Genomic DNA, 19,479 nt, shown 5'->3' with positions numbered 1-19,479 from the left:
ACAATCGTCTGCACGAATAGAGTTCTAACGAGTTAAATTCACCTGTGAAGTCAACTTTACCAACAACATGATGGTCAGAGCAACTTTCCAGAGGTGCACTCGGACTTGATGTGAGGCCATTGTTCGATGTCGTAAGACTAAATATGGAGGGTGATGAGTGGGAACACAGGAACAAGTTTCTTGTCACAGTACCAGCCACAGACAGTCGGTCCTATCAGAGTCCGTATTGGCATCACACGAGTCCATAACGCACTGATGTAGCCATATTACAGCATGCAAATCATGTTACAATTACTAATCAGTAGATTAGATAATTACTCGAGTGCATAATCGAATGATCTAATTTGCTGTTGATGCGCTGTTGTGCAACAACCGCTTGAAGTCTTTGCCATAAAACTGTTGGGAGTTCATTCTTTTGATAAAACTTACAGAGGGATCGACAACTCTTCGTGGTGAATACATGGACACGGTCAGAATTAAAGAAAAGGCCGAGAGATTTACACTGACTGGAGAATAACAAAGTGAGATATATTCTTACTGTTTGACTCACATGTCTAACACTGGGTATCATATACTTTCACAACGCCACAAGGTCCATTCACTTTGCAGTCTCAGTCACTACACAATACGGGAAAGGAATTACTTTAATCTTAATCTTTTCGTTTGTCCGCACCAGTCACTGATCCGGCTCTTCCAACAACCTGCTGTCTTTTTTGAGCATCTATGTTCATTTTATTCATATGGTAGTTCAAAGGGAGGATAAGTTAAATTTCTCTTTGGTCGCTGTCACTAAGAAACAAGCGCTGTTGTCTGAATTCTGGACCTCTTGTACGAATTGGCAGAAAGACTCTGGTTTATTTACTTGCTCTGGTCCGTCCCTCTAAAATTTCATGTGAACATTTTGTGAAAGCAAGGCTGCGATGTTGATCTCCAAATATTTCCTCAAAATCACTGTTCCATGTGCTTCTTGTTCATGCTCAAATTGATCGATATAAGCGCCATGTTTACAGCAAGAATTATTCACAGGAAAGTCAACATTTCCGTTGACAATAAAATAGTTTTGAGTATCAGTGAGAGTGTTTCAGGCCCTGGCTGTGGTCTTCTACTCTGTTCTCGTAACACCGCTTTCTGTTTGGCAGGTGACTGTGAAAGCTCTGGTGAAGCCTGTTCAAGGTCCAGAAATGGCATAATGGAAGATCAAAATCACATTTTCTTTCTCAAGGAGCTCTTTAGAGGTGGAAAAAAACTATTTTATACGATCACTATGGAAACCAGTATCAGAGAAATGTACCACCTGGTGAACTGTGGATGAAAAGGCGGTTGTGGGTCTTATAATAGCCGGCCTTTGTAAAAGAATTAACAAGTGATTCTGGATGAGTGGCTGGTGATGTGGAAGAACAAGAGACAACTCCCAGTCAGTGCGATGCTAAATATGACCCTTTTTTTCTGGACATGTAATGAATTTTCTTTGTGATGTGCCTCATATGATTGACTGGGTGTAGTTTTCTGTGTTTTTACCTGCGGGTTCAGGAGGCGCTGCATCTGCCATCTGCTTGTAAGGGTTGAACTTGGGCTTGGGCGCAACCACAGGGGCAAATTTCTTGGGCGCCTGCTGCTGAGAGATGGAGATGCTCGCACTCCCCAAAGAGGGAGTGGTCTCCATCCTGGCTGCCACTTGTCCAGACTGGTCGTTACCATTGGCGGGGTTCCACATGGCTCTGAGGAGGGACCACACAAATAGTTAAAATGAAAAAAATAAAAAAGATCAGTGGTGCGACTACAAGACAAACAAGCCATGGAGACCCTCTGGAAAATATAACTAAACTCAAAGAGGGGTGAGCACCTTTTGGGAAGTATCCGTCCTGCTTATTTTTGGAAGAAAAAGTGAGGCCTTGTGTATAATCGCACTGTAACTAACAAGGTGTACAAGTAAACAGCCTCCTCTGACTCTTACAGAAAGCGAATAAATTGTTCATGAGTGGAAGTGATCATGTGCATAAAAACATCAGAAGTGCCACCATCACGGTGCTCTTTTAGGAATAACTTCAACAAAAACACTTGATTCACAGCTAATTTGATTTCAGCTTTCAAATTCAACACTTCATAATTAAGTCAAATAGTCAAAGAAATTTCTTCAAGGCATGTCAGGGATGTCCCATTCACAACAAAGGGGTAGATGTGCAAATAAAAAAAATAAAAAAAAAAAACCTCCAGAAAAGCCAGAATGCGGAAAAATACTTCAAAAATTAAATATCTGTATTTTCTGAAAGTAGCACTGTGAGACTTTGTTTTTGCAATTTTTTAACTGACTCATCCGAAGAATGCTTCAAATACCTGAAAGAATGCAGGTGTGTAAAATGTGTCATGGTTTTAGGGTTTTTTTTCTCAGCATATTTATCATTGTTTCCACACTGCCCTGAGGTGCGGCCATTCCACACAGGTTCAAACACTTCTGCCTCCAGAGGCTGTAGAACAATTACAGCTGAGGTCAATGGCAAAATATTTTGCACGTCTAGAGTGTCACAGGTATAACTCCTCAAAATAGATTTGCATTTTAGCACATGGGGCTGCTCTTACTCCAGGTCAATGGGTTTATAGAATGGCTTAAGTCAACGTTAACCTAAAACCACAGCCTAAATATTACACGCCTGAAGCTTTTGTGTGTCACAAGTCAATAACTATGATGTTACTAATTGTACTGTATTTTTGGTAGTACAAGACGCTTTTGTCTACTAATATATAATGAAGGAGAAAGGTTTTATATGGACATGTCCCGCTCACGCCTTCTTTGTTTGTCTTCAGGCACGGTCTTTAGAGACATTTCAGGAAAAATGTGCAGTGAGACCACGACAAGTGTTTGTGTGTTTTCTACTCCCATTGTTAATGTTCATAGCATGTTGTTCTTTGCACATGTGTGTGGTTTCATTACAGGTTGGTAGAGCAGTCGTCTCCCAATCTGAAGGTTGCAGGTTCAATTCCCATCTCTGCCTGCCTACATGTGTCCTTGGGCAAGACACTGAACCCCAAAACTGCCTGAGTGAATGCAGGGTGAGAGCGAGTGGCTGGTGGTGGTCGGAGGGGCTGATGGTGTAAAATGGCAGCCTCGCTTGCGTCAGTCTGCCCCAGAGCAGCTGTGGCTACATACGTAGTTTACCACCATCCAGTATGGCGTGAATGAGTAATGCAATGTAAAGCGTCTTTGAGGGTCAAGAAAAGCGTCATATGAAAATTAGGTATTATTATTATTAAAAAAAACAACAGTGCTCACTAGTGGCCTGGCATGCGAACTACATTGTTTTCTGTTTGTCTGCCATTTCCATGTAAACACAAAACTTGTCTGAAACAAAAACAAAAAACAAAAATGTAGAAACGAGGTATTTTCATTTGACATGTTGTCGTGTAACCCGGGCCTTAAGCTTAGGTGAATTGTTACTATGCCCCGAACCTTTTGTTGATGAACTAGCAGTTGCGGTTGCAGTACGAGCAAACAAACTCACTCACCGTAAGGGTAACATGTGGAAAAATACAGATTTATTTTGAAAAAGAAGAGAATTCTTCAATAAAATCAGGAGAACCTGAAGTGGCAGAAAAACTGTGTTACAATACCATTTAAAAAGCTATACGAGCCTGACTGAAAGCAGCAGTTGTCCATTAAGCCAGTGCATTATTGTAGCCACATTGTTTAAGCTGTTAAAGGTCAATGGGAGCTTGACACCTTGCTGCTGTGCATAGGTGACCGAGACCACCACCTCTACACGCACTGCTGCAATTTTACACAAAAGAGGTTAAAGTTTCCCTCAGCTGGAAGGTTAGAGCTGCTGACAGAATTATGTTGGGATAATGAAAAACAAGGTATTACTCAACATGATCAGGCGCCTAGCGACACGTCCGGGTTAATAGAGTGAAGCGGCGCTGATAAAGCGGAGGGGAAATCACTTTGAACTGCGAGCCTCTTCTTGGCTTGCGATGCCAACGCGAGTTCAACAAATCAAAAGTGCAATGCGTGAGACGAAAACAACAAAGTATTTTTAAAAAACAAAACGAAAAGAAGAGGTATTGTGAAAATGCAACACTGATGTAACCGTCAGTGATGGAGATGTATAAATTTTGGTATTCAGCTGTCAGATATGAGATCAGATCAGTGTTCAGGGATGACGGAACATGGATCTACAAGTCAGGAAGAAAAATAAAACACTACCCGGTGCATTAATTGCTCAATGTTTAGCCTGTGCGTGCTCTCAGAACATGACTTAAAAGCATCAAATGATCACAAGCGTGCGTGTTTTGCACTGCTTGACTGATGGCTAATCAATGTTGTGACTTAATTCAAACTGCGTGTCTCCATTACAGTTACAGTGAAGGAAAAAACACCAGCACAGACTAAAAAAACTGGCGGCGGCTGAGGACACAAACATCCAGTATTTCACCATCAGACTCTGAAATCACTTGAAATATTTGAACTATTTATACACCGCGCTTTCACACATACACACCCCTCTCTTTACCCCCCCATCCCTCTTTTTGTTTGTGTTTGTTGTGCTGCGTTCTGATGTTTTTTTTGCTGTTTATTATCCTCACTCTGACTGATACGGGGTTTACATTCTTTCTCCGGAGCACAGCAGAAAAGCCCACGCACAATCATCTTTTAATATCTGCTCAAATCCCTGCTCCTCCTGCCGTCTGAATGGTTCTTACTTTTGATTTTTCCTCTTTTTTTTTCCCTTCTTCTTCTTCCTGCTCCCCCTCTCTGTTCTTAATGCTACGATTCAGACGAAGCGCTCTGTGTCTCACACCCACCTGTCCTTTCAATGCAAATGCTTTCATTTCACGACGCTCAAATGGCTAACAAAATAAAAGACGTATTGAAAGAAAGAAAGAGGGGGGAGAGCAGGAGGGAAAAAAAGGAGAAATTATCTTTGCGTGTGTGAGTAAGTCTCGATGTGCGACATCCTTTCTGTGGTTGCATTCTTTGATGATTGCAAATAATTCGCAGTGGGATGTCTTTATATGGATACTGGGCCCTAAAGTACACATTAAAACGCTGGTATATCAAATCAGCTTGCTTCAAAACAACTGATTTATGTGGCATTTTGGGGACATGAGCCAGAACCCAGTGCAGCAGTGGCCTCAGTATATAATCACTCTTGTGATTCATAGATTACGTGTGAATGAGGCCTAAAGTGTGCTGCTTTCTCTTTGAATAGTGAGCCATAATTGTGTGACACTAATTCTAAACTGACTGCGAAGAAAATCTGCAATTTAACACATTTTCAGACATCAGCTAATTGACATTTTAATATATTTTTAAAATTTTGGGGTTTTAGTCTTAAGATTTGTAAGTCTTCATAAAGCAAGTAAACATGTACGCAGCTTGTCACATCCATCTTCTATACCACTTTATCCTGTGCAAGGTCACAGGGCGCTGGAGCCCATCTCACATGACAAGGGTCGAGGCCAGGATACAGCTGGACAGGTCACCGGTCCATCACAGGACAAACACACAGAGACACACAACCACACACACTCACATTCACACCTATTGGGAATTCAGCCTCACGTGCATGTTTCTGGAATGTGGGAGGAAACGTGAGTACCTGGAGGAAACACATACATACATACATGCATACATGCATACATACATACATACATACATACTTACATACACACATAAATATATGTATGTATGTGGCTACCATTTAGCATCAGACTGCTTTTGAAAAGGTCTATAGAATTCAGGAGTTTTGAAGCTGTGAGCATTTTATTGCTTTTCAATGTCCTGTTTTTATATATTTATTTATATATTTATTTCATCAGTAAAGTGACTTGGTAGGCACATAGAGTAAGGTGAATGTATAGTAACTGTTAATGATAACTTACTTGTTGAAAGTCTGCAAGTCTAACAAACCAACATCAGCTTATGAAACATCACATTCATCTGTTTGAGTTTAAGAGTATTTTTATCCACCATTACTTTTATCTTTTGTGTATTGTGTGCCCGTGAGCTAACTTGAGGCTAAGTAGCAGCCGTGTCATCCTTCTGCATGTTGTGCTTCAGCTTGTAATGTCTGCTCTTCATTTATATTTGGTAACCAGCAGCTTGTATATGACAGTGTATTATAGTCTCTTCCTGTTCTGCATCTCAGTCTGACTGTGGGTCAAACATGACTTAAGTTAGACTTTAGACCCAAATATCCTTCCATTACACACTTCAAACAGCTAATGGTGCTATTCCGTTAAACATTTCTCACACTACTCTCCTCGCCCATACTCGACTCATTTTCGTTCATTCTCCATTACAAAATCAGTATTTGGTTGTTAATGCCAGTTTAGTGTAGCGGCTGGTCCATTTCAGTGTAAAGTGAAAGTGAAACTGAGAGAACTGTCACAGGATGTCATTGGGTTCGGGGGGGCTATTCGGATCTCTAAATCAATATGCGAGGATCACCAGAACGACGGATAATTTGGTTAATGGGATCCAGCCCTGCAAATTACTTACACAATGAACGGAGAGATAAACAGAAGTCTCCACTTGCAGCAGTGTGCATATTTAATTATCAATGCACAGAAATCAGTCCACATAAAGAGGACCTGTTAGGTCAGGGGGAATATGATGCTGATAAGATATACTCTGTAGTATTTTAGCTCAGTTATTAACCTTAATGACACCCAGATGTTGAGAAAAAGAGCACATTATGTCACCTTAGATTTCTTGATTCTTGAATGTCTTCCTGACATTTCCTGAGAGTTGTGAACTGGTAAATGGTGCCTTTTCATTTAATACATGAATGAACACACCTTTGTTATTCTGAAAGCTGGACAATGAATATGAGAGTAAATAGGAGCAAAATTTACTAATAAGAAAGAATTGATTCATTCACACCAACTACGATATTAGCGATACCTTAAGTACCTTATTTTTCAACCATCTTCATTCTTGTGTGTCCGAGATTCTGGAAATGTTCTCAACAGACTTTGGTCCATGTTGACATGCCAGCATAGTGTTAAAGATTCATCGGATGAATATCCATGATGGGAATCTCTTCTTTCACTACATCCCTCAATTTATTTATTTATTTTTTTTTTGGGGGGGGGGGGGGTTTGGGCTCCAGTACACTTGTGTTCAAAGAAAAATTTGGGGGATGGTTGGAGCTTCGTGACATGGTGAGTTATCCTGTTTTAGCTAAGCATTAAAAGATGGTGCAATGTGATCAAAAAAGGATGGTCATCCATGGTCAGCAACAATACATAGGTAGGCTGTAGAGTTTAAAGAATGGTCAGCTGATAATAAGAGGCCCAAATGTGCCAAATAAATATTTCCAACACCATTACACCAGCAGCAGCCTGAACATTTGACACAAGGCAGGATAGATATATTTCATGTTTACTAAAAATTCTAAGGTGTGTTACAGCCGACCAGACAATATTTTCCAATCTTGTATTGTGCAGTTTTGATGCGTTTGTGTAAAGTATAGCTGACAGCAGTGACGCCCGCTGGGATCTTCTGCAGCTGTAGACCATCACCCACTAGGGTCCACGTGTTGTGTGGTCAGTGATGGCCTTCTATATTGCCTGCTTGTAGTTATTTGAGATTACTTTTGCCCTTTTATCATCTCCAACTCGTCTGGCTGTTCCAACTGTGACCTCTGGCATCAACAAGGCATTTTGCAGCTCACTGGATTTTTTTCCCTTTTTTTTTTCTTTTTGGCACCATTCTCTGTAAACCCTAGAGATGGCTGTGCATGAAAATCCCAGTAGATCAGCAGGTTCTGAAATACTCAGACTAAGCCCTCTGGCACCAACAACCATGCCACGTTCAAAGTCACTTAAAATCACCATCACCATTTTTATGCTTGGTTTGAACTTCAGCAGATCATCTCTACCATGTCTACATGTCGAAATGCATTGTGTTGCTGCCATCTGATTAATTGATTTGCCATTTGCATTAACAACTATTTGAACTGGTGTGTCTAATAAAGTGACCTGTGATACATCAAGAACTAATGAACAGCAGAGAGTGGAGTAAAGGTGTTAGGGCGAATTGATCGAAGATACTGCAAACAAATGCATGATTAGTTATAAGCAGCTGTATGCCATACGCTGTGCGGTGCTTTGGTCCAATTCCAAAATGCAGAATCCAGTGTTTCCAACAGGGCTGTACATTGTTTAATAGAAAACTGCCTCAGCATGTCTCTTTAGTCAATCACATAGAAATTGGCTTCGATCAATGTGATTCAGTCACTCATGATGCATTGTAACCCCACCCCCACCACCACCACCACCACACCCACCCCCCCAGGCTCAAGAAGGCAGAACACACGTGTCACTCACATGTCGTTTCAATATTCACTTCTCTTTTTTTAATATATCAAACCTTTTTTTTAACCTTCAAAACATAATTCAAGTTGAAGAGAAATATTCTGCTGCAGATTTCACAAAAGTGTAAGGAGTAAACACAAACACAGTGACAATAAAAGTGAGATAAATATAGCACGACTGACAAAAAAGAGTATGAAGGTAATATTTCATGTGGTGTCAAAGGTCTTGAATACCAGCCATTTATCTATTCAGCTTCTCCTCTCCAAATTAGTTTAGCTTGATGAAATAAATTAACATTTAACCAGATTAAAGGACCAGCAGTAAATAGACAAAGCTGGGTTCAAGGTAGAAGAGTACAAGCCACAATTACTGCTGTGCCATCTCATTTTCAAAGCGACATAATAGCACTGGAGTGCAAGAAAAGCTTTTACTTTTCAAACACTTTTACCAAGAACTGTGATAAGGAACTCAAGCAGAGTTTTTTAAAATTTAAAAATAAAGTCATAAAATGTTATTAAAATGAAGACTATAATCTAGGAGCGTGATCCTTCGGAACCGTAGCCCTGTTTTATTCAGGGTTTAGTTTGGTCACAGTGCCAGATTATTCAATAATGTGTTGGGTTTTGTGCATTACCTAACCAATCAGACCCCAACTGAGAGGGTTTGGCTGGGGATTTGCATTATACTCTCCATATCATAGGAGTATTTTAACAATGTGCACCTGGAACCTTGAGGTTAGATTTTCAATAAAAAGGCCAAAATCTTCTCAATAACAAGATATTTCCATCTTCAAGATCACTCTAACCAACATGGACTCAAATGTAGGTTTTTATATATTTGTTAAAGCTTACATATTGAGAAATAAATATGTTATATTTAAAAAGTTTGAGGTTTTATTATTAAACAAATTAACATTTTTTAGCCACATAAACACACATAAAAGTACAGAAAATTTGTACCGTTAAGTACCAGTATCGATTCCCAGGTACCAGGTATCTGTACCGTATCGATTCACAAAAGTACTCATTCCTACTTGGAATTACAAATAACCTTCCTCTCTCCTAAATCTGGGACCTCAACATCCTAGTTGACCACTTTGTAGAATAAGATACCATCAACCACTCCCTTCTTCTCTCTTGTCCCACATCAACCATCAACACCAATAAGACTGCTCTCACCTGGTTCAGCTAAAGGCCAATTCATACTTGCTGCATCTGCGTGTCTGCAAGGTGCACGTTGGTCCATGTGACATATATATCATCCACCCCTGTGCGCCAGAGTCTGCGCAGACCTCTCTGCAGTCCGCTGCGTCCAGCCCAATTTTTGTGACCGCGCCGACTGAACGCACCGACCGCGAAACAACAACACTGGATGCCTACCTCGAGGAACGCTTGTGTGAGTGTGAGGAGATCGGCCGGTATCCCCATCTGTACAATCCCAATTTAAAAGAATACAAAGATAGTCACATGGCTCAGAACTTCTAGTGTGAAATATCAAACATTTCCGGAAAGGAGGAGAATGCCTTCCACCAGAAGTGGAAATATTTTCAGGATTGTTATGTTGTGTTGTTATGGAACAGGTACCGATGTGACCCCTGAAATGTAGTATGAATGGAACCGTGTGCCCATCTGAGGTCTGCATGTTCCACTAGAAAAACTGTCATGTCTTGTTAGCTTTCCAAAACCATTGTTTCAAATTATTAAAGTTATTGTGTTTAACAGTAGAGACAACATTATTTGTTCCCATACGATGAACTGTGTTTGTTCATGGTATATGGTGTGTGTGTGTGTGTGTGTGTGTGTGTGTGTGTGTGTGTGTGTGTGTGTGTGTGTGTGTGTGTGTGTGTGTGTGTGTGTGTGTGTGTGTGTGTGTGTGTGTGTGTGTGTGTGTGTGTGTGTGTGTGCATGGGTGCGTGGTTTGAAGTGGAGCCAATGTCCACAGATTCCATTTCTCAAGAGTTTGTCCACCTCCGATGAGTCAACCACTACAAACACTGAATCTAGTTTCAGGCCAGAGAAGGCCATAGCCAGGAGCAATCACACACTACTAAATAATAATTAATACCACACATATCTGCACTAATCTGTGCTTCAACTACAAAGTCGGGAGCAACTCACAAGTAAACAGAAGAAGCAACAAAGCAGACGTGAACCTTTTGGACAGTGACTTGCTCTTTTCACCCTCGGGCTAAACTGGACACTACGTGGACTTAGCACTGGTGGGATCAAGGCTGTCGGGAATCCACTCTGACTGTGTCAGACGCGTGCGTTCTCACATACAGTTCCTCGGGGCCGTGTTCAGACACCATCAAGATTACGGAACGCGTGTGAAAGCAGCTTCAGAGTTTCCATTTCACTCACAGTCAACACCACAGAATCTGAACTGTGGGAGGAAACTGAAGCACCTTGAGGAAACCCACACAGGCACAATGTCTGCAGTGCATGCCATGTACATATACGGAGCTTTTCTGTAAACATACTCTGACTCAACAGATGTGGACCTGTTGCATCGACAGATTTTTTTATGTTGCTTTCAAATGTGCAGAATGGCTGCCGGTACGAAATTCTAACTTGCATCTGATCTAGCGTTTAAAAGCATTGTCTAAATATTGTTTTAGCCATCTCTCCCCGGAGTCACTCATTGTCTAGTACAAACCACAATGCATTACGGAGCGCAAGTTGAAGGTAAACAGGCAACCACCACAAAAAGAAAAAAACGGTTATTTTGATGTCTCATAGAGGAAAAGTCAATAGTGATTGCCGGGGCAGTTACAGTCGGTGACCCACAAAAAGCTGTGACACCGTGTTTAACAGTTTGCTTTATGAGGGCATGGCAGTCGGGCTGTCTTCTCACAGCTGTTCCACCGCACTTTTACAGCTGTCATTGAGGAACTGCTGCAGGTGCTTCTGCCACATTAATCTTTCATATCCACCAAGGAAACTATCAAACAAACCCATCCAAAGAGGACCGCTGAGAGAGAGAGAGATGAATTCTAACAGAAAATGACAGGGTTCAGAGATTTTATTTTGGGGGGGGGGGGGGGGGGGGTAGAAAAGGCATGACATGCTTTCTAGAAAATACTCTCTGCAGCTAGGAAACTAAAAATATTGAAAATGTAGTCAAAAGTACAGCATTCAGATGCTTCTGCTTGTCAAAGGCACTGCTGGCTTCTAGAAACTGCTGCCTGCTGTGGCGTCACACAATGGAAACAATGGAAACAATGGCAACAATGGCAACAATGGACCAACAGAATAACATAAAGACACACACACACAAAAAAAAAAAAGCAATATTCCTATCTGGGTTCATTAGCACAAATGGCAATAATACTTAACAGTACACATTATCATCCATGAGTTTTAGGAGAAACACGGATTCTTGCTGATTGAATTCTCCAGGTCTTGGTTAGGTGAATAGGTCAGATGGTGAACAGGTGAGTAGGTCAGGTGAGTAGGTCGTTTAGTGAACTCAAATAGCAATTCTGATTCTCTAATTACACGGCCGACATTCGCCTGTTTTTAGGACAAAGTGTGTTTGGGACAGGTTGCTCCAGATGAAGTGGCATGATTGACAAAGTAAATCATTCGAACACCACTGAAGTCAAAATGAATGATGTAGGTCAAATTACTTTAACAATACTGCTACCACACTTACACAGTTACTTTGAAATCTTTTGTTATAACTGCTAAGAGGAAACGGGATTACAAAATACACAGATGGGATCAAGACCTTAAGTTATTCATTTCATTTATAGCATTGTAATTTTAACATTGAAACTGTTAAATGCAACTTGCTTCTAAAGGTACGTTTACACCATGTTCCCGGCAGCCACGACAGCCCCGTTTCAGGCCACCGTGAACAAAACGGAATGAACGTCGCTAAACGTGGCAGCACGTAATTGGCCGTAATAGAACTTGGAGGTGGTCCGTAGGGGGACGGGAGGCTTACAGGAAGTTACATTTAGTGCCCGTTCTATCACGGTTGCTTCGTGTTTTATCACGTCACGCCGCGCTTCGTCACGGTTCTCACGGCGTAGTTACGGTGTATGGTAGCCGTTTCATCACGTTCAAGCACGGCTTATCCCGGCGTGTGACGGTTTGTGGACCCGGCGTGTTGCGTTCTACTCCGGTCTGCCACGGCATGTACGGTCTGGGAGGAAGCCGGGCCTGGAGAGGAGTTTCACTGGAGTCTGAGAAATCAACGACAGAACACCTTCTACAAGCTCTGCCACCGAAAAAGAAATCAAGAGGTTTGTATGCACCCAGAAAAAGTCTCAGGATACAATCATTGCCTTCACTTTTGGTGGCCCTTTGGGGCATAAACGTGCTTCAAAACGGTAGACAGCCTAGACAGAACGTGAAAAACGTGCCACGCCTTCCTCAGAATTCCCCAAAATCCCAGGGCGCATTACGTTTTGGCCAAACGGGGCCGCCCTGGCTGCCGGGAACATAGTGTAAACGTACCCTAACTTTGCTGACTGACTTTAGCCATCACTGGAACACAAATCCCAAAACCCAAGCCATTATGTGACAGACAAACAGGTTACCGTTCGATATTTTAACTATATTTCACTCCTTTTTGATATGTGGGAGTTTGTTTTAGCTTTCCTCTGTGAATACTTTTTGGGGATAGCATAAATAAATGTGATTTGAAAAAAGACTGAAAGGTGCTCTCTAACTTCTAAAAAAAGGTCACTCCTGGAGTTTGCTTAATTTAATTTTTTTCTTCATTAGATCCGATAAATAAGCAAACTGGGTCCAAAGAAAAATTCATCCAGAGCACAAATACATTAAATTAAAGGATATCCCCTCGGCTCACCCCTGCCCCTCCATTCCAGTTGACGGGAAAACCTGAGATCGACAGGGCAATTAGGCAGCTTTTCTCTCACCCTGGTTTTTGTCCCATGAGTGGAGTTCAGTTGAAACTACACAGTTCTCACTTCATTGGGCACCAATCACAACATCACTTCAAAAAGACGCAGCAGAGATGAAGATGGATGCACTTTGGCTGGCGGATTTTTTTCATGCCATGTGGAAGTGTGGTAGGCGACCAGGATTAGCATTCACGGTTCGTGACGCAACGTGCGGAGGGTCGGCCATGCGGATGAAACCGCTTTAAAAATTGAAGGTTCCCATCTGCAAGAGGTTGTTGCTGAGTCTTCCGGGTGTTGGACCCGCTCTGCTTTAGAGGGCCGGTCGAATGGCTGAACAGGTTAATGCAACATTACACAAACATGCGCTCGCACCAGCACACTGCTGGATGGCAGCAGGATAGAGCAAAGAGTTCAAGTGGTCATTGTGGATCCTGAAAAGTTGCTTGAGAGGGTAAATATTTGAAGGTGCCGGAAGTCTGACACCACATCACACACTGATATATTAATAAAAGCAAAAAGCTGTTTGGGACTTCTTTCAAGTGTTAAAAAATTGAAGAGCTTAAAGCACAACAGCAGTGTCAGGGCACCGGGAGGACCGGGCAAGTCAAACATCATGTTCTGAAACATAGCCACTGCAAACAGTACAGCTGTGTGTGACAAGATCATCTCAACAGCATGTTGCTCGTTCAGGCCCCTTTAACCACTTTAACGATATTTCACTCTTTCAATGACAAAAACTAAACAGATACAAAATATCACTGTTAAACTGTAACAAGGCTTGAGATTTGCAAATTAAAATGTTTTAATAAAAACAACCATGGTCAACCTCAAGGTGACTTGGCTGAGATAAGTTCCAGCTGGAGGAAATAGGTTTCCCATTTTTTTGATGAGACTATGGTGTCCCATCATTGTCTTAGTTGGCCTTCTACAGTTTTTGCAATGAATCTCTGTTGTTTTGTGGACCTGCACAATCACAAAGCATTATTTCACCTTCGCCGACTCCATAGTTCAGGGTTTTTAATCTGTCGCCTCAGAAGGTTCACTTCTTATACATTCACAAAAGCATGAAGGAAAAGCTAAAACACTGAAAGTTGCTCCCTTTGTGCTTCGACAGTTTCTATAGTTATATAGCCTATAAGTGGGTTCAGTGAGGTGTTATTGAGCTTTCCGTTTTTTGACATTTCTAATTGAAAAAAGTCACAGGACTGCCACTTACCACATTATATTTCCATGTCATAGTAAGAACTTTTACATTTACATTTTACTAACTCCAACGTATGTTGTTATTCTTAGTGTTGAAATTTGAAAAGGTTTGATGAAGCCCCGCAGAGAAAACAAGAAGCACTTTAGGCCTTTGATTTGCTGATGAATGGCCAAAAAATGTCATCGATAAAGAGAGAAGAGAAGGAGGGTCATAACAAAGAACCCAAACCTGAGTTTTCACAGTCACAGCTTTAAAAAAAAGAAAAAAAAAAGACTAGATTAGATGTGTTGAAAGAAAGGGTCTTCTGAAGTCGCCATCAATTACATTGAAACCACTTTGCCTGCAGTGCCAGCAACAATCCAACACCCCGTCTCAGAGTCACCTGCTGTAAGTCACTCCTCACGTTAGCACCGAGCGCTTGACGCAAAGCGGCTGCGACAACAAGGCGTGAGAAAGCTGGCGGGCAAAATCACCTTTTCGGTTGTGTCAAAGCTGCTTTGTTGAGGAAGAGGGTCTAGATCACAAGTCCTCAGGTGTGTGCTTGAGGTGGACGGCTCCGGTTTGAGGTGGGCAGTGAACCCCATAGGCGCTCAACCCTCAACAGGCGCCAAATTCTGGTCAACACTGATGGTCAATCACAAATGTTAAGTTAAAGGCTTCTAAATTCTGCAAGTCAGCATATAATAGTATTTGTCTATGGATCCAAAAAGCAATTAATAATATTTTGTTTTCCTTTTTTTTTTTTCAAAACCCCATAGTTTTCCGACTTGGATACAGTTTTTACAAATGGACACATGGTGGATAATTGAAGAACATAGTGGGACATGCTTATGATTTCCATACATATCGTTCCAGATACCTTGCTGCCATCCAGTTATGGGAGAGTTTCCATTCTAGCTTTCAGACACAGTCACAATACGAGCATATGTATAATACAATTACATTTTTAATAATAAATTATTGGACTCATATGTCCAAACTAGAGGTTAGGTAAAGTGAGTTTAACTATTCACTAAAAATTGTATATATCCCATACAAAATATCTCCTTATATAAAACACAAAAAAGTGACATTTTGTATAATGTACGCTCGTTAGGAGCCATTATACTCTGCAGTATGTCTGTATACTACAAATGATAAATGTAGTGAAGAAGGCGCTGGAAATTTTCACACCTTCATTTGGTTTGGTTTGCGTTCACACTGCATATTTGAGAGCGGACAAACGGCCGGGACAACGTCACGCATTTACAACAGCTGCTCCTTTGGGGGCGCTAACACCAGAAATGGAAACACTGACCAGAGAGGAAGAAAAGCATGATGAAGTAGAAACCCGACTCATTGATTGGTCCGGACCGAATGTGGAAATCCAGTCCCTTCAGCAGGCTCGTGGCTAATGGTTCGCCACAAGCAACCACAATATTAAAGGCATGTTAACGTTTCCCTGTTTGATCTGGACCAGAATGTCTTCAGGGAAAAATCGCTCAGTTTGGGGCGACAAGAACACGCCACAAACTCTGAACTGGAGCTAACACATGATCTCTGGTCTCAGTTCCTTTACAAACGAGCTTTCTAGCCGGAGAGGTGAGAGGACGTGACGTAGTGCACAATGCATTCTGGGTAGTAAGCAAACAAAGCGAACCACGCAAATCAGAAGAAGTAGATGCAGAAACAAAACGCTGAAAATATCTTGTGGGCAGAAATGGAGTAGTGAGGAAGCAGTAATAAAGAAGGTGCTCATTGATATCTGGTACGAAGACTATATATCGCTGTTGTTTGTGGCTACCCATTATTCATGAGCTAACTCGCCTAGCCACCACGGGCTAAAGTGGCGGAAACTTCCGCTTTCGGTCCGGACCAATCAATGAGCCGTGTTTCTTCTTTACTTCACAGCTCCATTGCGATGATCGACCTGTCAAATCAATCTCCTCTTTACCAATGTTGGGAAGTATCAATTATAAGTTTAACTTTGAAGACATATAAAGCTCATAGGCGCCTAACAGCTCACCATCGCTTCATTTCCATGAGCAAATGAGATGTAGCCCAGCAAATCAATCTAATTGATTCACTATCATCTGTTGTAACATTTTCAATTTCAAGTGAGGTAGGAACCCATCTCTCTGAGGTTTAGTGTCATCGCTGAAAGGCCAGGAAACATCTGAGCTGCTTGTGCGAGGTGTTATCAAGCAGCCAGTGTAAAAGCCTCTCATAATTAGGCTAATTACAGGAGGATAAGACGAAGGTTAATCATAAGATAAACATGGCAAATAGTGATTTGTTTTCCCCATTAGCTATTGTGAAGCACCCGAACACATGATAACCATTACAAATGAGATTTGGGAGCTGTGACTACTACAAAGACGAGCGACCCAACCCCCCACTAAACACCCAGCACCACCACCCCGAGCAAAGGAGGAGTAAAAAGATAGCTTTCAGTAGGTTGTTTTGACATCGCAAGAGATGAATTCTCTAGTTAAAAGAAGGTAAGTATTTATTGATAGCGAATTTACAGCTCTGTAATGCAGTGTCAGCTTTTCAATTTCAATTTAAAAAAATTCTATTTATTCACCAAAGGAATTCAAAGTTTTTCATCGTTTTGTTTGTGCAAATACATACATATGGATGGATGTCTCAGTAGAACAAAAGTGGCACAAAGGAGTCCCAGGAAGTCAAAGAGATGCAAAATGATAAACAGAGAAATACAAAATGACCACAAAAAAACACAGCAAAATAACAAGGAACATCAAGAGTTACAGAAGCACCACCTAAAGTACCAACTGACACCAACATACGGATGCAAAATGACTAAAATAAAATTACAATCGTGCACAAAATTGACACCATTACAACTAAGAATAATAATACACAATAAATGATCATGGGAGCACATGGACATTCGATTGGACAGATAACCAAGTTAGATTATTATTACAGTAAAACTACCAAGTCCCAGGAGAATATGGACGGGGCGTCATGACACTCTGGAGGACACATTGTTCTTATTGTCCATCTACTTGCACAATTACAGAACAGAGATTGACTTCAGGTGCAAATTCCAGTTTTTAGCAGGAAAGACATCTGGGGTTAAGCAAACAAATAAACAAACAAAACTTAAAAGGCCCAATCTACTGTGCAAGTTGCAGTGACTTGTTGTACAATGGAACAGTCAAATAGATACTTCTTACAATTGGATGCAGATTAATACTCATATCTCAGGGCCAGCATCTTCTCTTATTCTCTCTACTGGCTCTATTTAAATCATTTTCTAATAGTCCTCCTCTTTATGAAGCCATCTCACTCACAAAGCCTCCATTTGTCATCTCCTCCCAGATCCCTTTTCTAGACGCCACCACATCCTTGAAGTCATTTTCTTTTTAATCATTCATAAAGCTAACCTGTTTACAAAAAAGGAGAAACGGAGAAAGTCTAGGGTCAATTCACCCGCTCAGGACGTCTGTGTGTGTGTGTGTGTGTGTGTGTGTGTGTGTGTGTGTGTGTGTGTGTGTGTGTGTGTGTGTGTGTGTGTGTGTGTGTGTGTGTGTGTGTGTGTGTGTGTGTGTGTGTGTGTGTGTGTGTGTGTGTGTGTGTGTGTGTGTGTGTCATTTGCACAGTTTCAAAGGTAAATTTCAGTTTAAAAAAAAAATAATAATAATAATATTAAAAATAAATAAAGCTCTGGATTCACTCATGGCCCAGGTATCCCAATACCTCCTGATTCCAGGAGATAACAGCAACATTTGTTAAAGAAACACCTTCAAACTTCCTAACAAGCTGTGCATGAGTTTCTTTAAGAAGCTGTTGACTAGTTTACTTGAGTTGTTGGCCTTTGCTCCCTAATGACAGGAGCACAACTTTTCCGTAAATATGGGAATCTGACTCTAATGCTGACTGACAGCTTGTATTGGCTTGGGATATATCAAATAGAATCGGATGGCTTGCATGACTGGAGTATGTGCTCCTTGATACTGCAAGTGGTGGAGATGCGTCGTCTCCCGAGTTTATCTTATCTCGGTCTCAGGAGGTTCCTGACTGACAGCTGTAAATATATCACAACACAACCTTAACCATCTCTCCGCATACCTCTGCGCTCAATAGCAAGACTTTAAAAATAATATTTGCATCGGCAATAAACAAAGAAAGCATCTTTATGTTCCACCTTTTCTGCAAATCCATAGGAAAATGACAGAAAATGAGTCAGTGTTGGCCAATTTTCACCAGTAATGTTTGGCCATTGAAACATGAGGCATCGATGCATTTTTTTTACAATACGATGGCTACATGATTGCAGAGACGTTTAATATCAATAAGGGAAAACTGAGGTAAAGCATTCAACTGTATAACAATGAAAAAAAAATTGCCCGTACGTCTCATTGTGAAGGAAACTTCATCCTGTGCAGCGATACAAAGGAACAGAACCTTGAAGGAAAACGTTTTACTTCAGTTACAGCCATTATATTTCAAATGGTTATCTTTAGGCCCAAAAACGTCAATTGAGAGACCCAAATACTTTCTTTTTTTTTCTATACAGTGTCATATCAAACAAAGTAAGTACTCACAGCAGACTGCAAACCTTGTTTGTGCAGCACATTCCACATGTGCTCAATCAGATTGAGATCGAGGGAACTTACAGGACAAGTCAACATTTTACTCATCGAACTCCTACATATTCACTCTAAACCCAGACGTGCCATTACAAAGAACGAAACACTCATTTACTTTTCTTGTCAGTGTTCAGACCGTGTGGTAAGTTGATTAGTGTCTTTTTGCGTGCACTATATTTACCCAAGTATTGAGGTTTGGGCAAGAATGTCAGCTAATAAGACAGCCCTTCTCCAAACAGAAAAACAACATTCTGGTTGAACAGAGTTGTGAGTTTCTGAAAACAGCTTCCAGAGAGCATGTTTTTGAAATGCCCCATCTACATGCGAGAATGAGTACTTCATGTGGGACTTCATCAACAACAATACCGAAGGTGGTGCTTGTTTCTGCTCATTGAATCTAACAATGCCTCTCCGTCGGCTGGATCAGCAGAGACACATTTTTTAAATACACCAGATACAGAGTGGGCCTATGCAACAAGGAAGGACGG

At 41.2% G+C, this 19,479-nt stretch overlaps 1 protein-coding gene across 2 annotated transcripts in view; it reads right to left on the bottom strand.

Moving 5' to 3' along the window:
- lpp (LIM domain containing preferred translocation partner in lipoma) overlaps positions 1–19,479 on the bottom strand; it is a 192,877-nt gene that overhangs the window by 123,383 nt on the left and 50,015 nt on the right. For both annotated transcript variants that reach the window (XM_080472965.1, XM_080472966.1), the window contains exon 4: positions 1,519–1,718. In XM_080472965.1, coding sequence (XP_080329091.1) covers positions 1,519–1,714 — 196 coding nt within the window. In that variant the 5' untranslated portion in view covers positions 1,715–1,718. The remainder of the gene's footprint in view (positions 1–1,518; positions 1,719–19,479) is intronic.

This window comes from Lipophrys pholis (assembly GCF_963383615.2).
Source record: "Lipophrys pholis genome assembly, chromosome: 10".
NCBI classification, from domain to species: domain Eukaryota; kingdom Metazoa; phylum Chordata; class Actinopteri; order Blenniiformes; family Blenniidae; genus Lipophrys; species Lipophrys pholis.
Note: the sequence above shows the minus strand (reverse complement) of the source record. Positions and strands in the feature narration are given on the sequence as shown.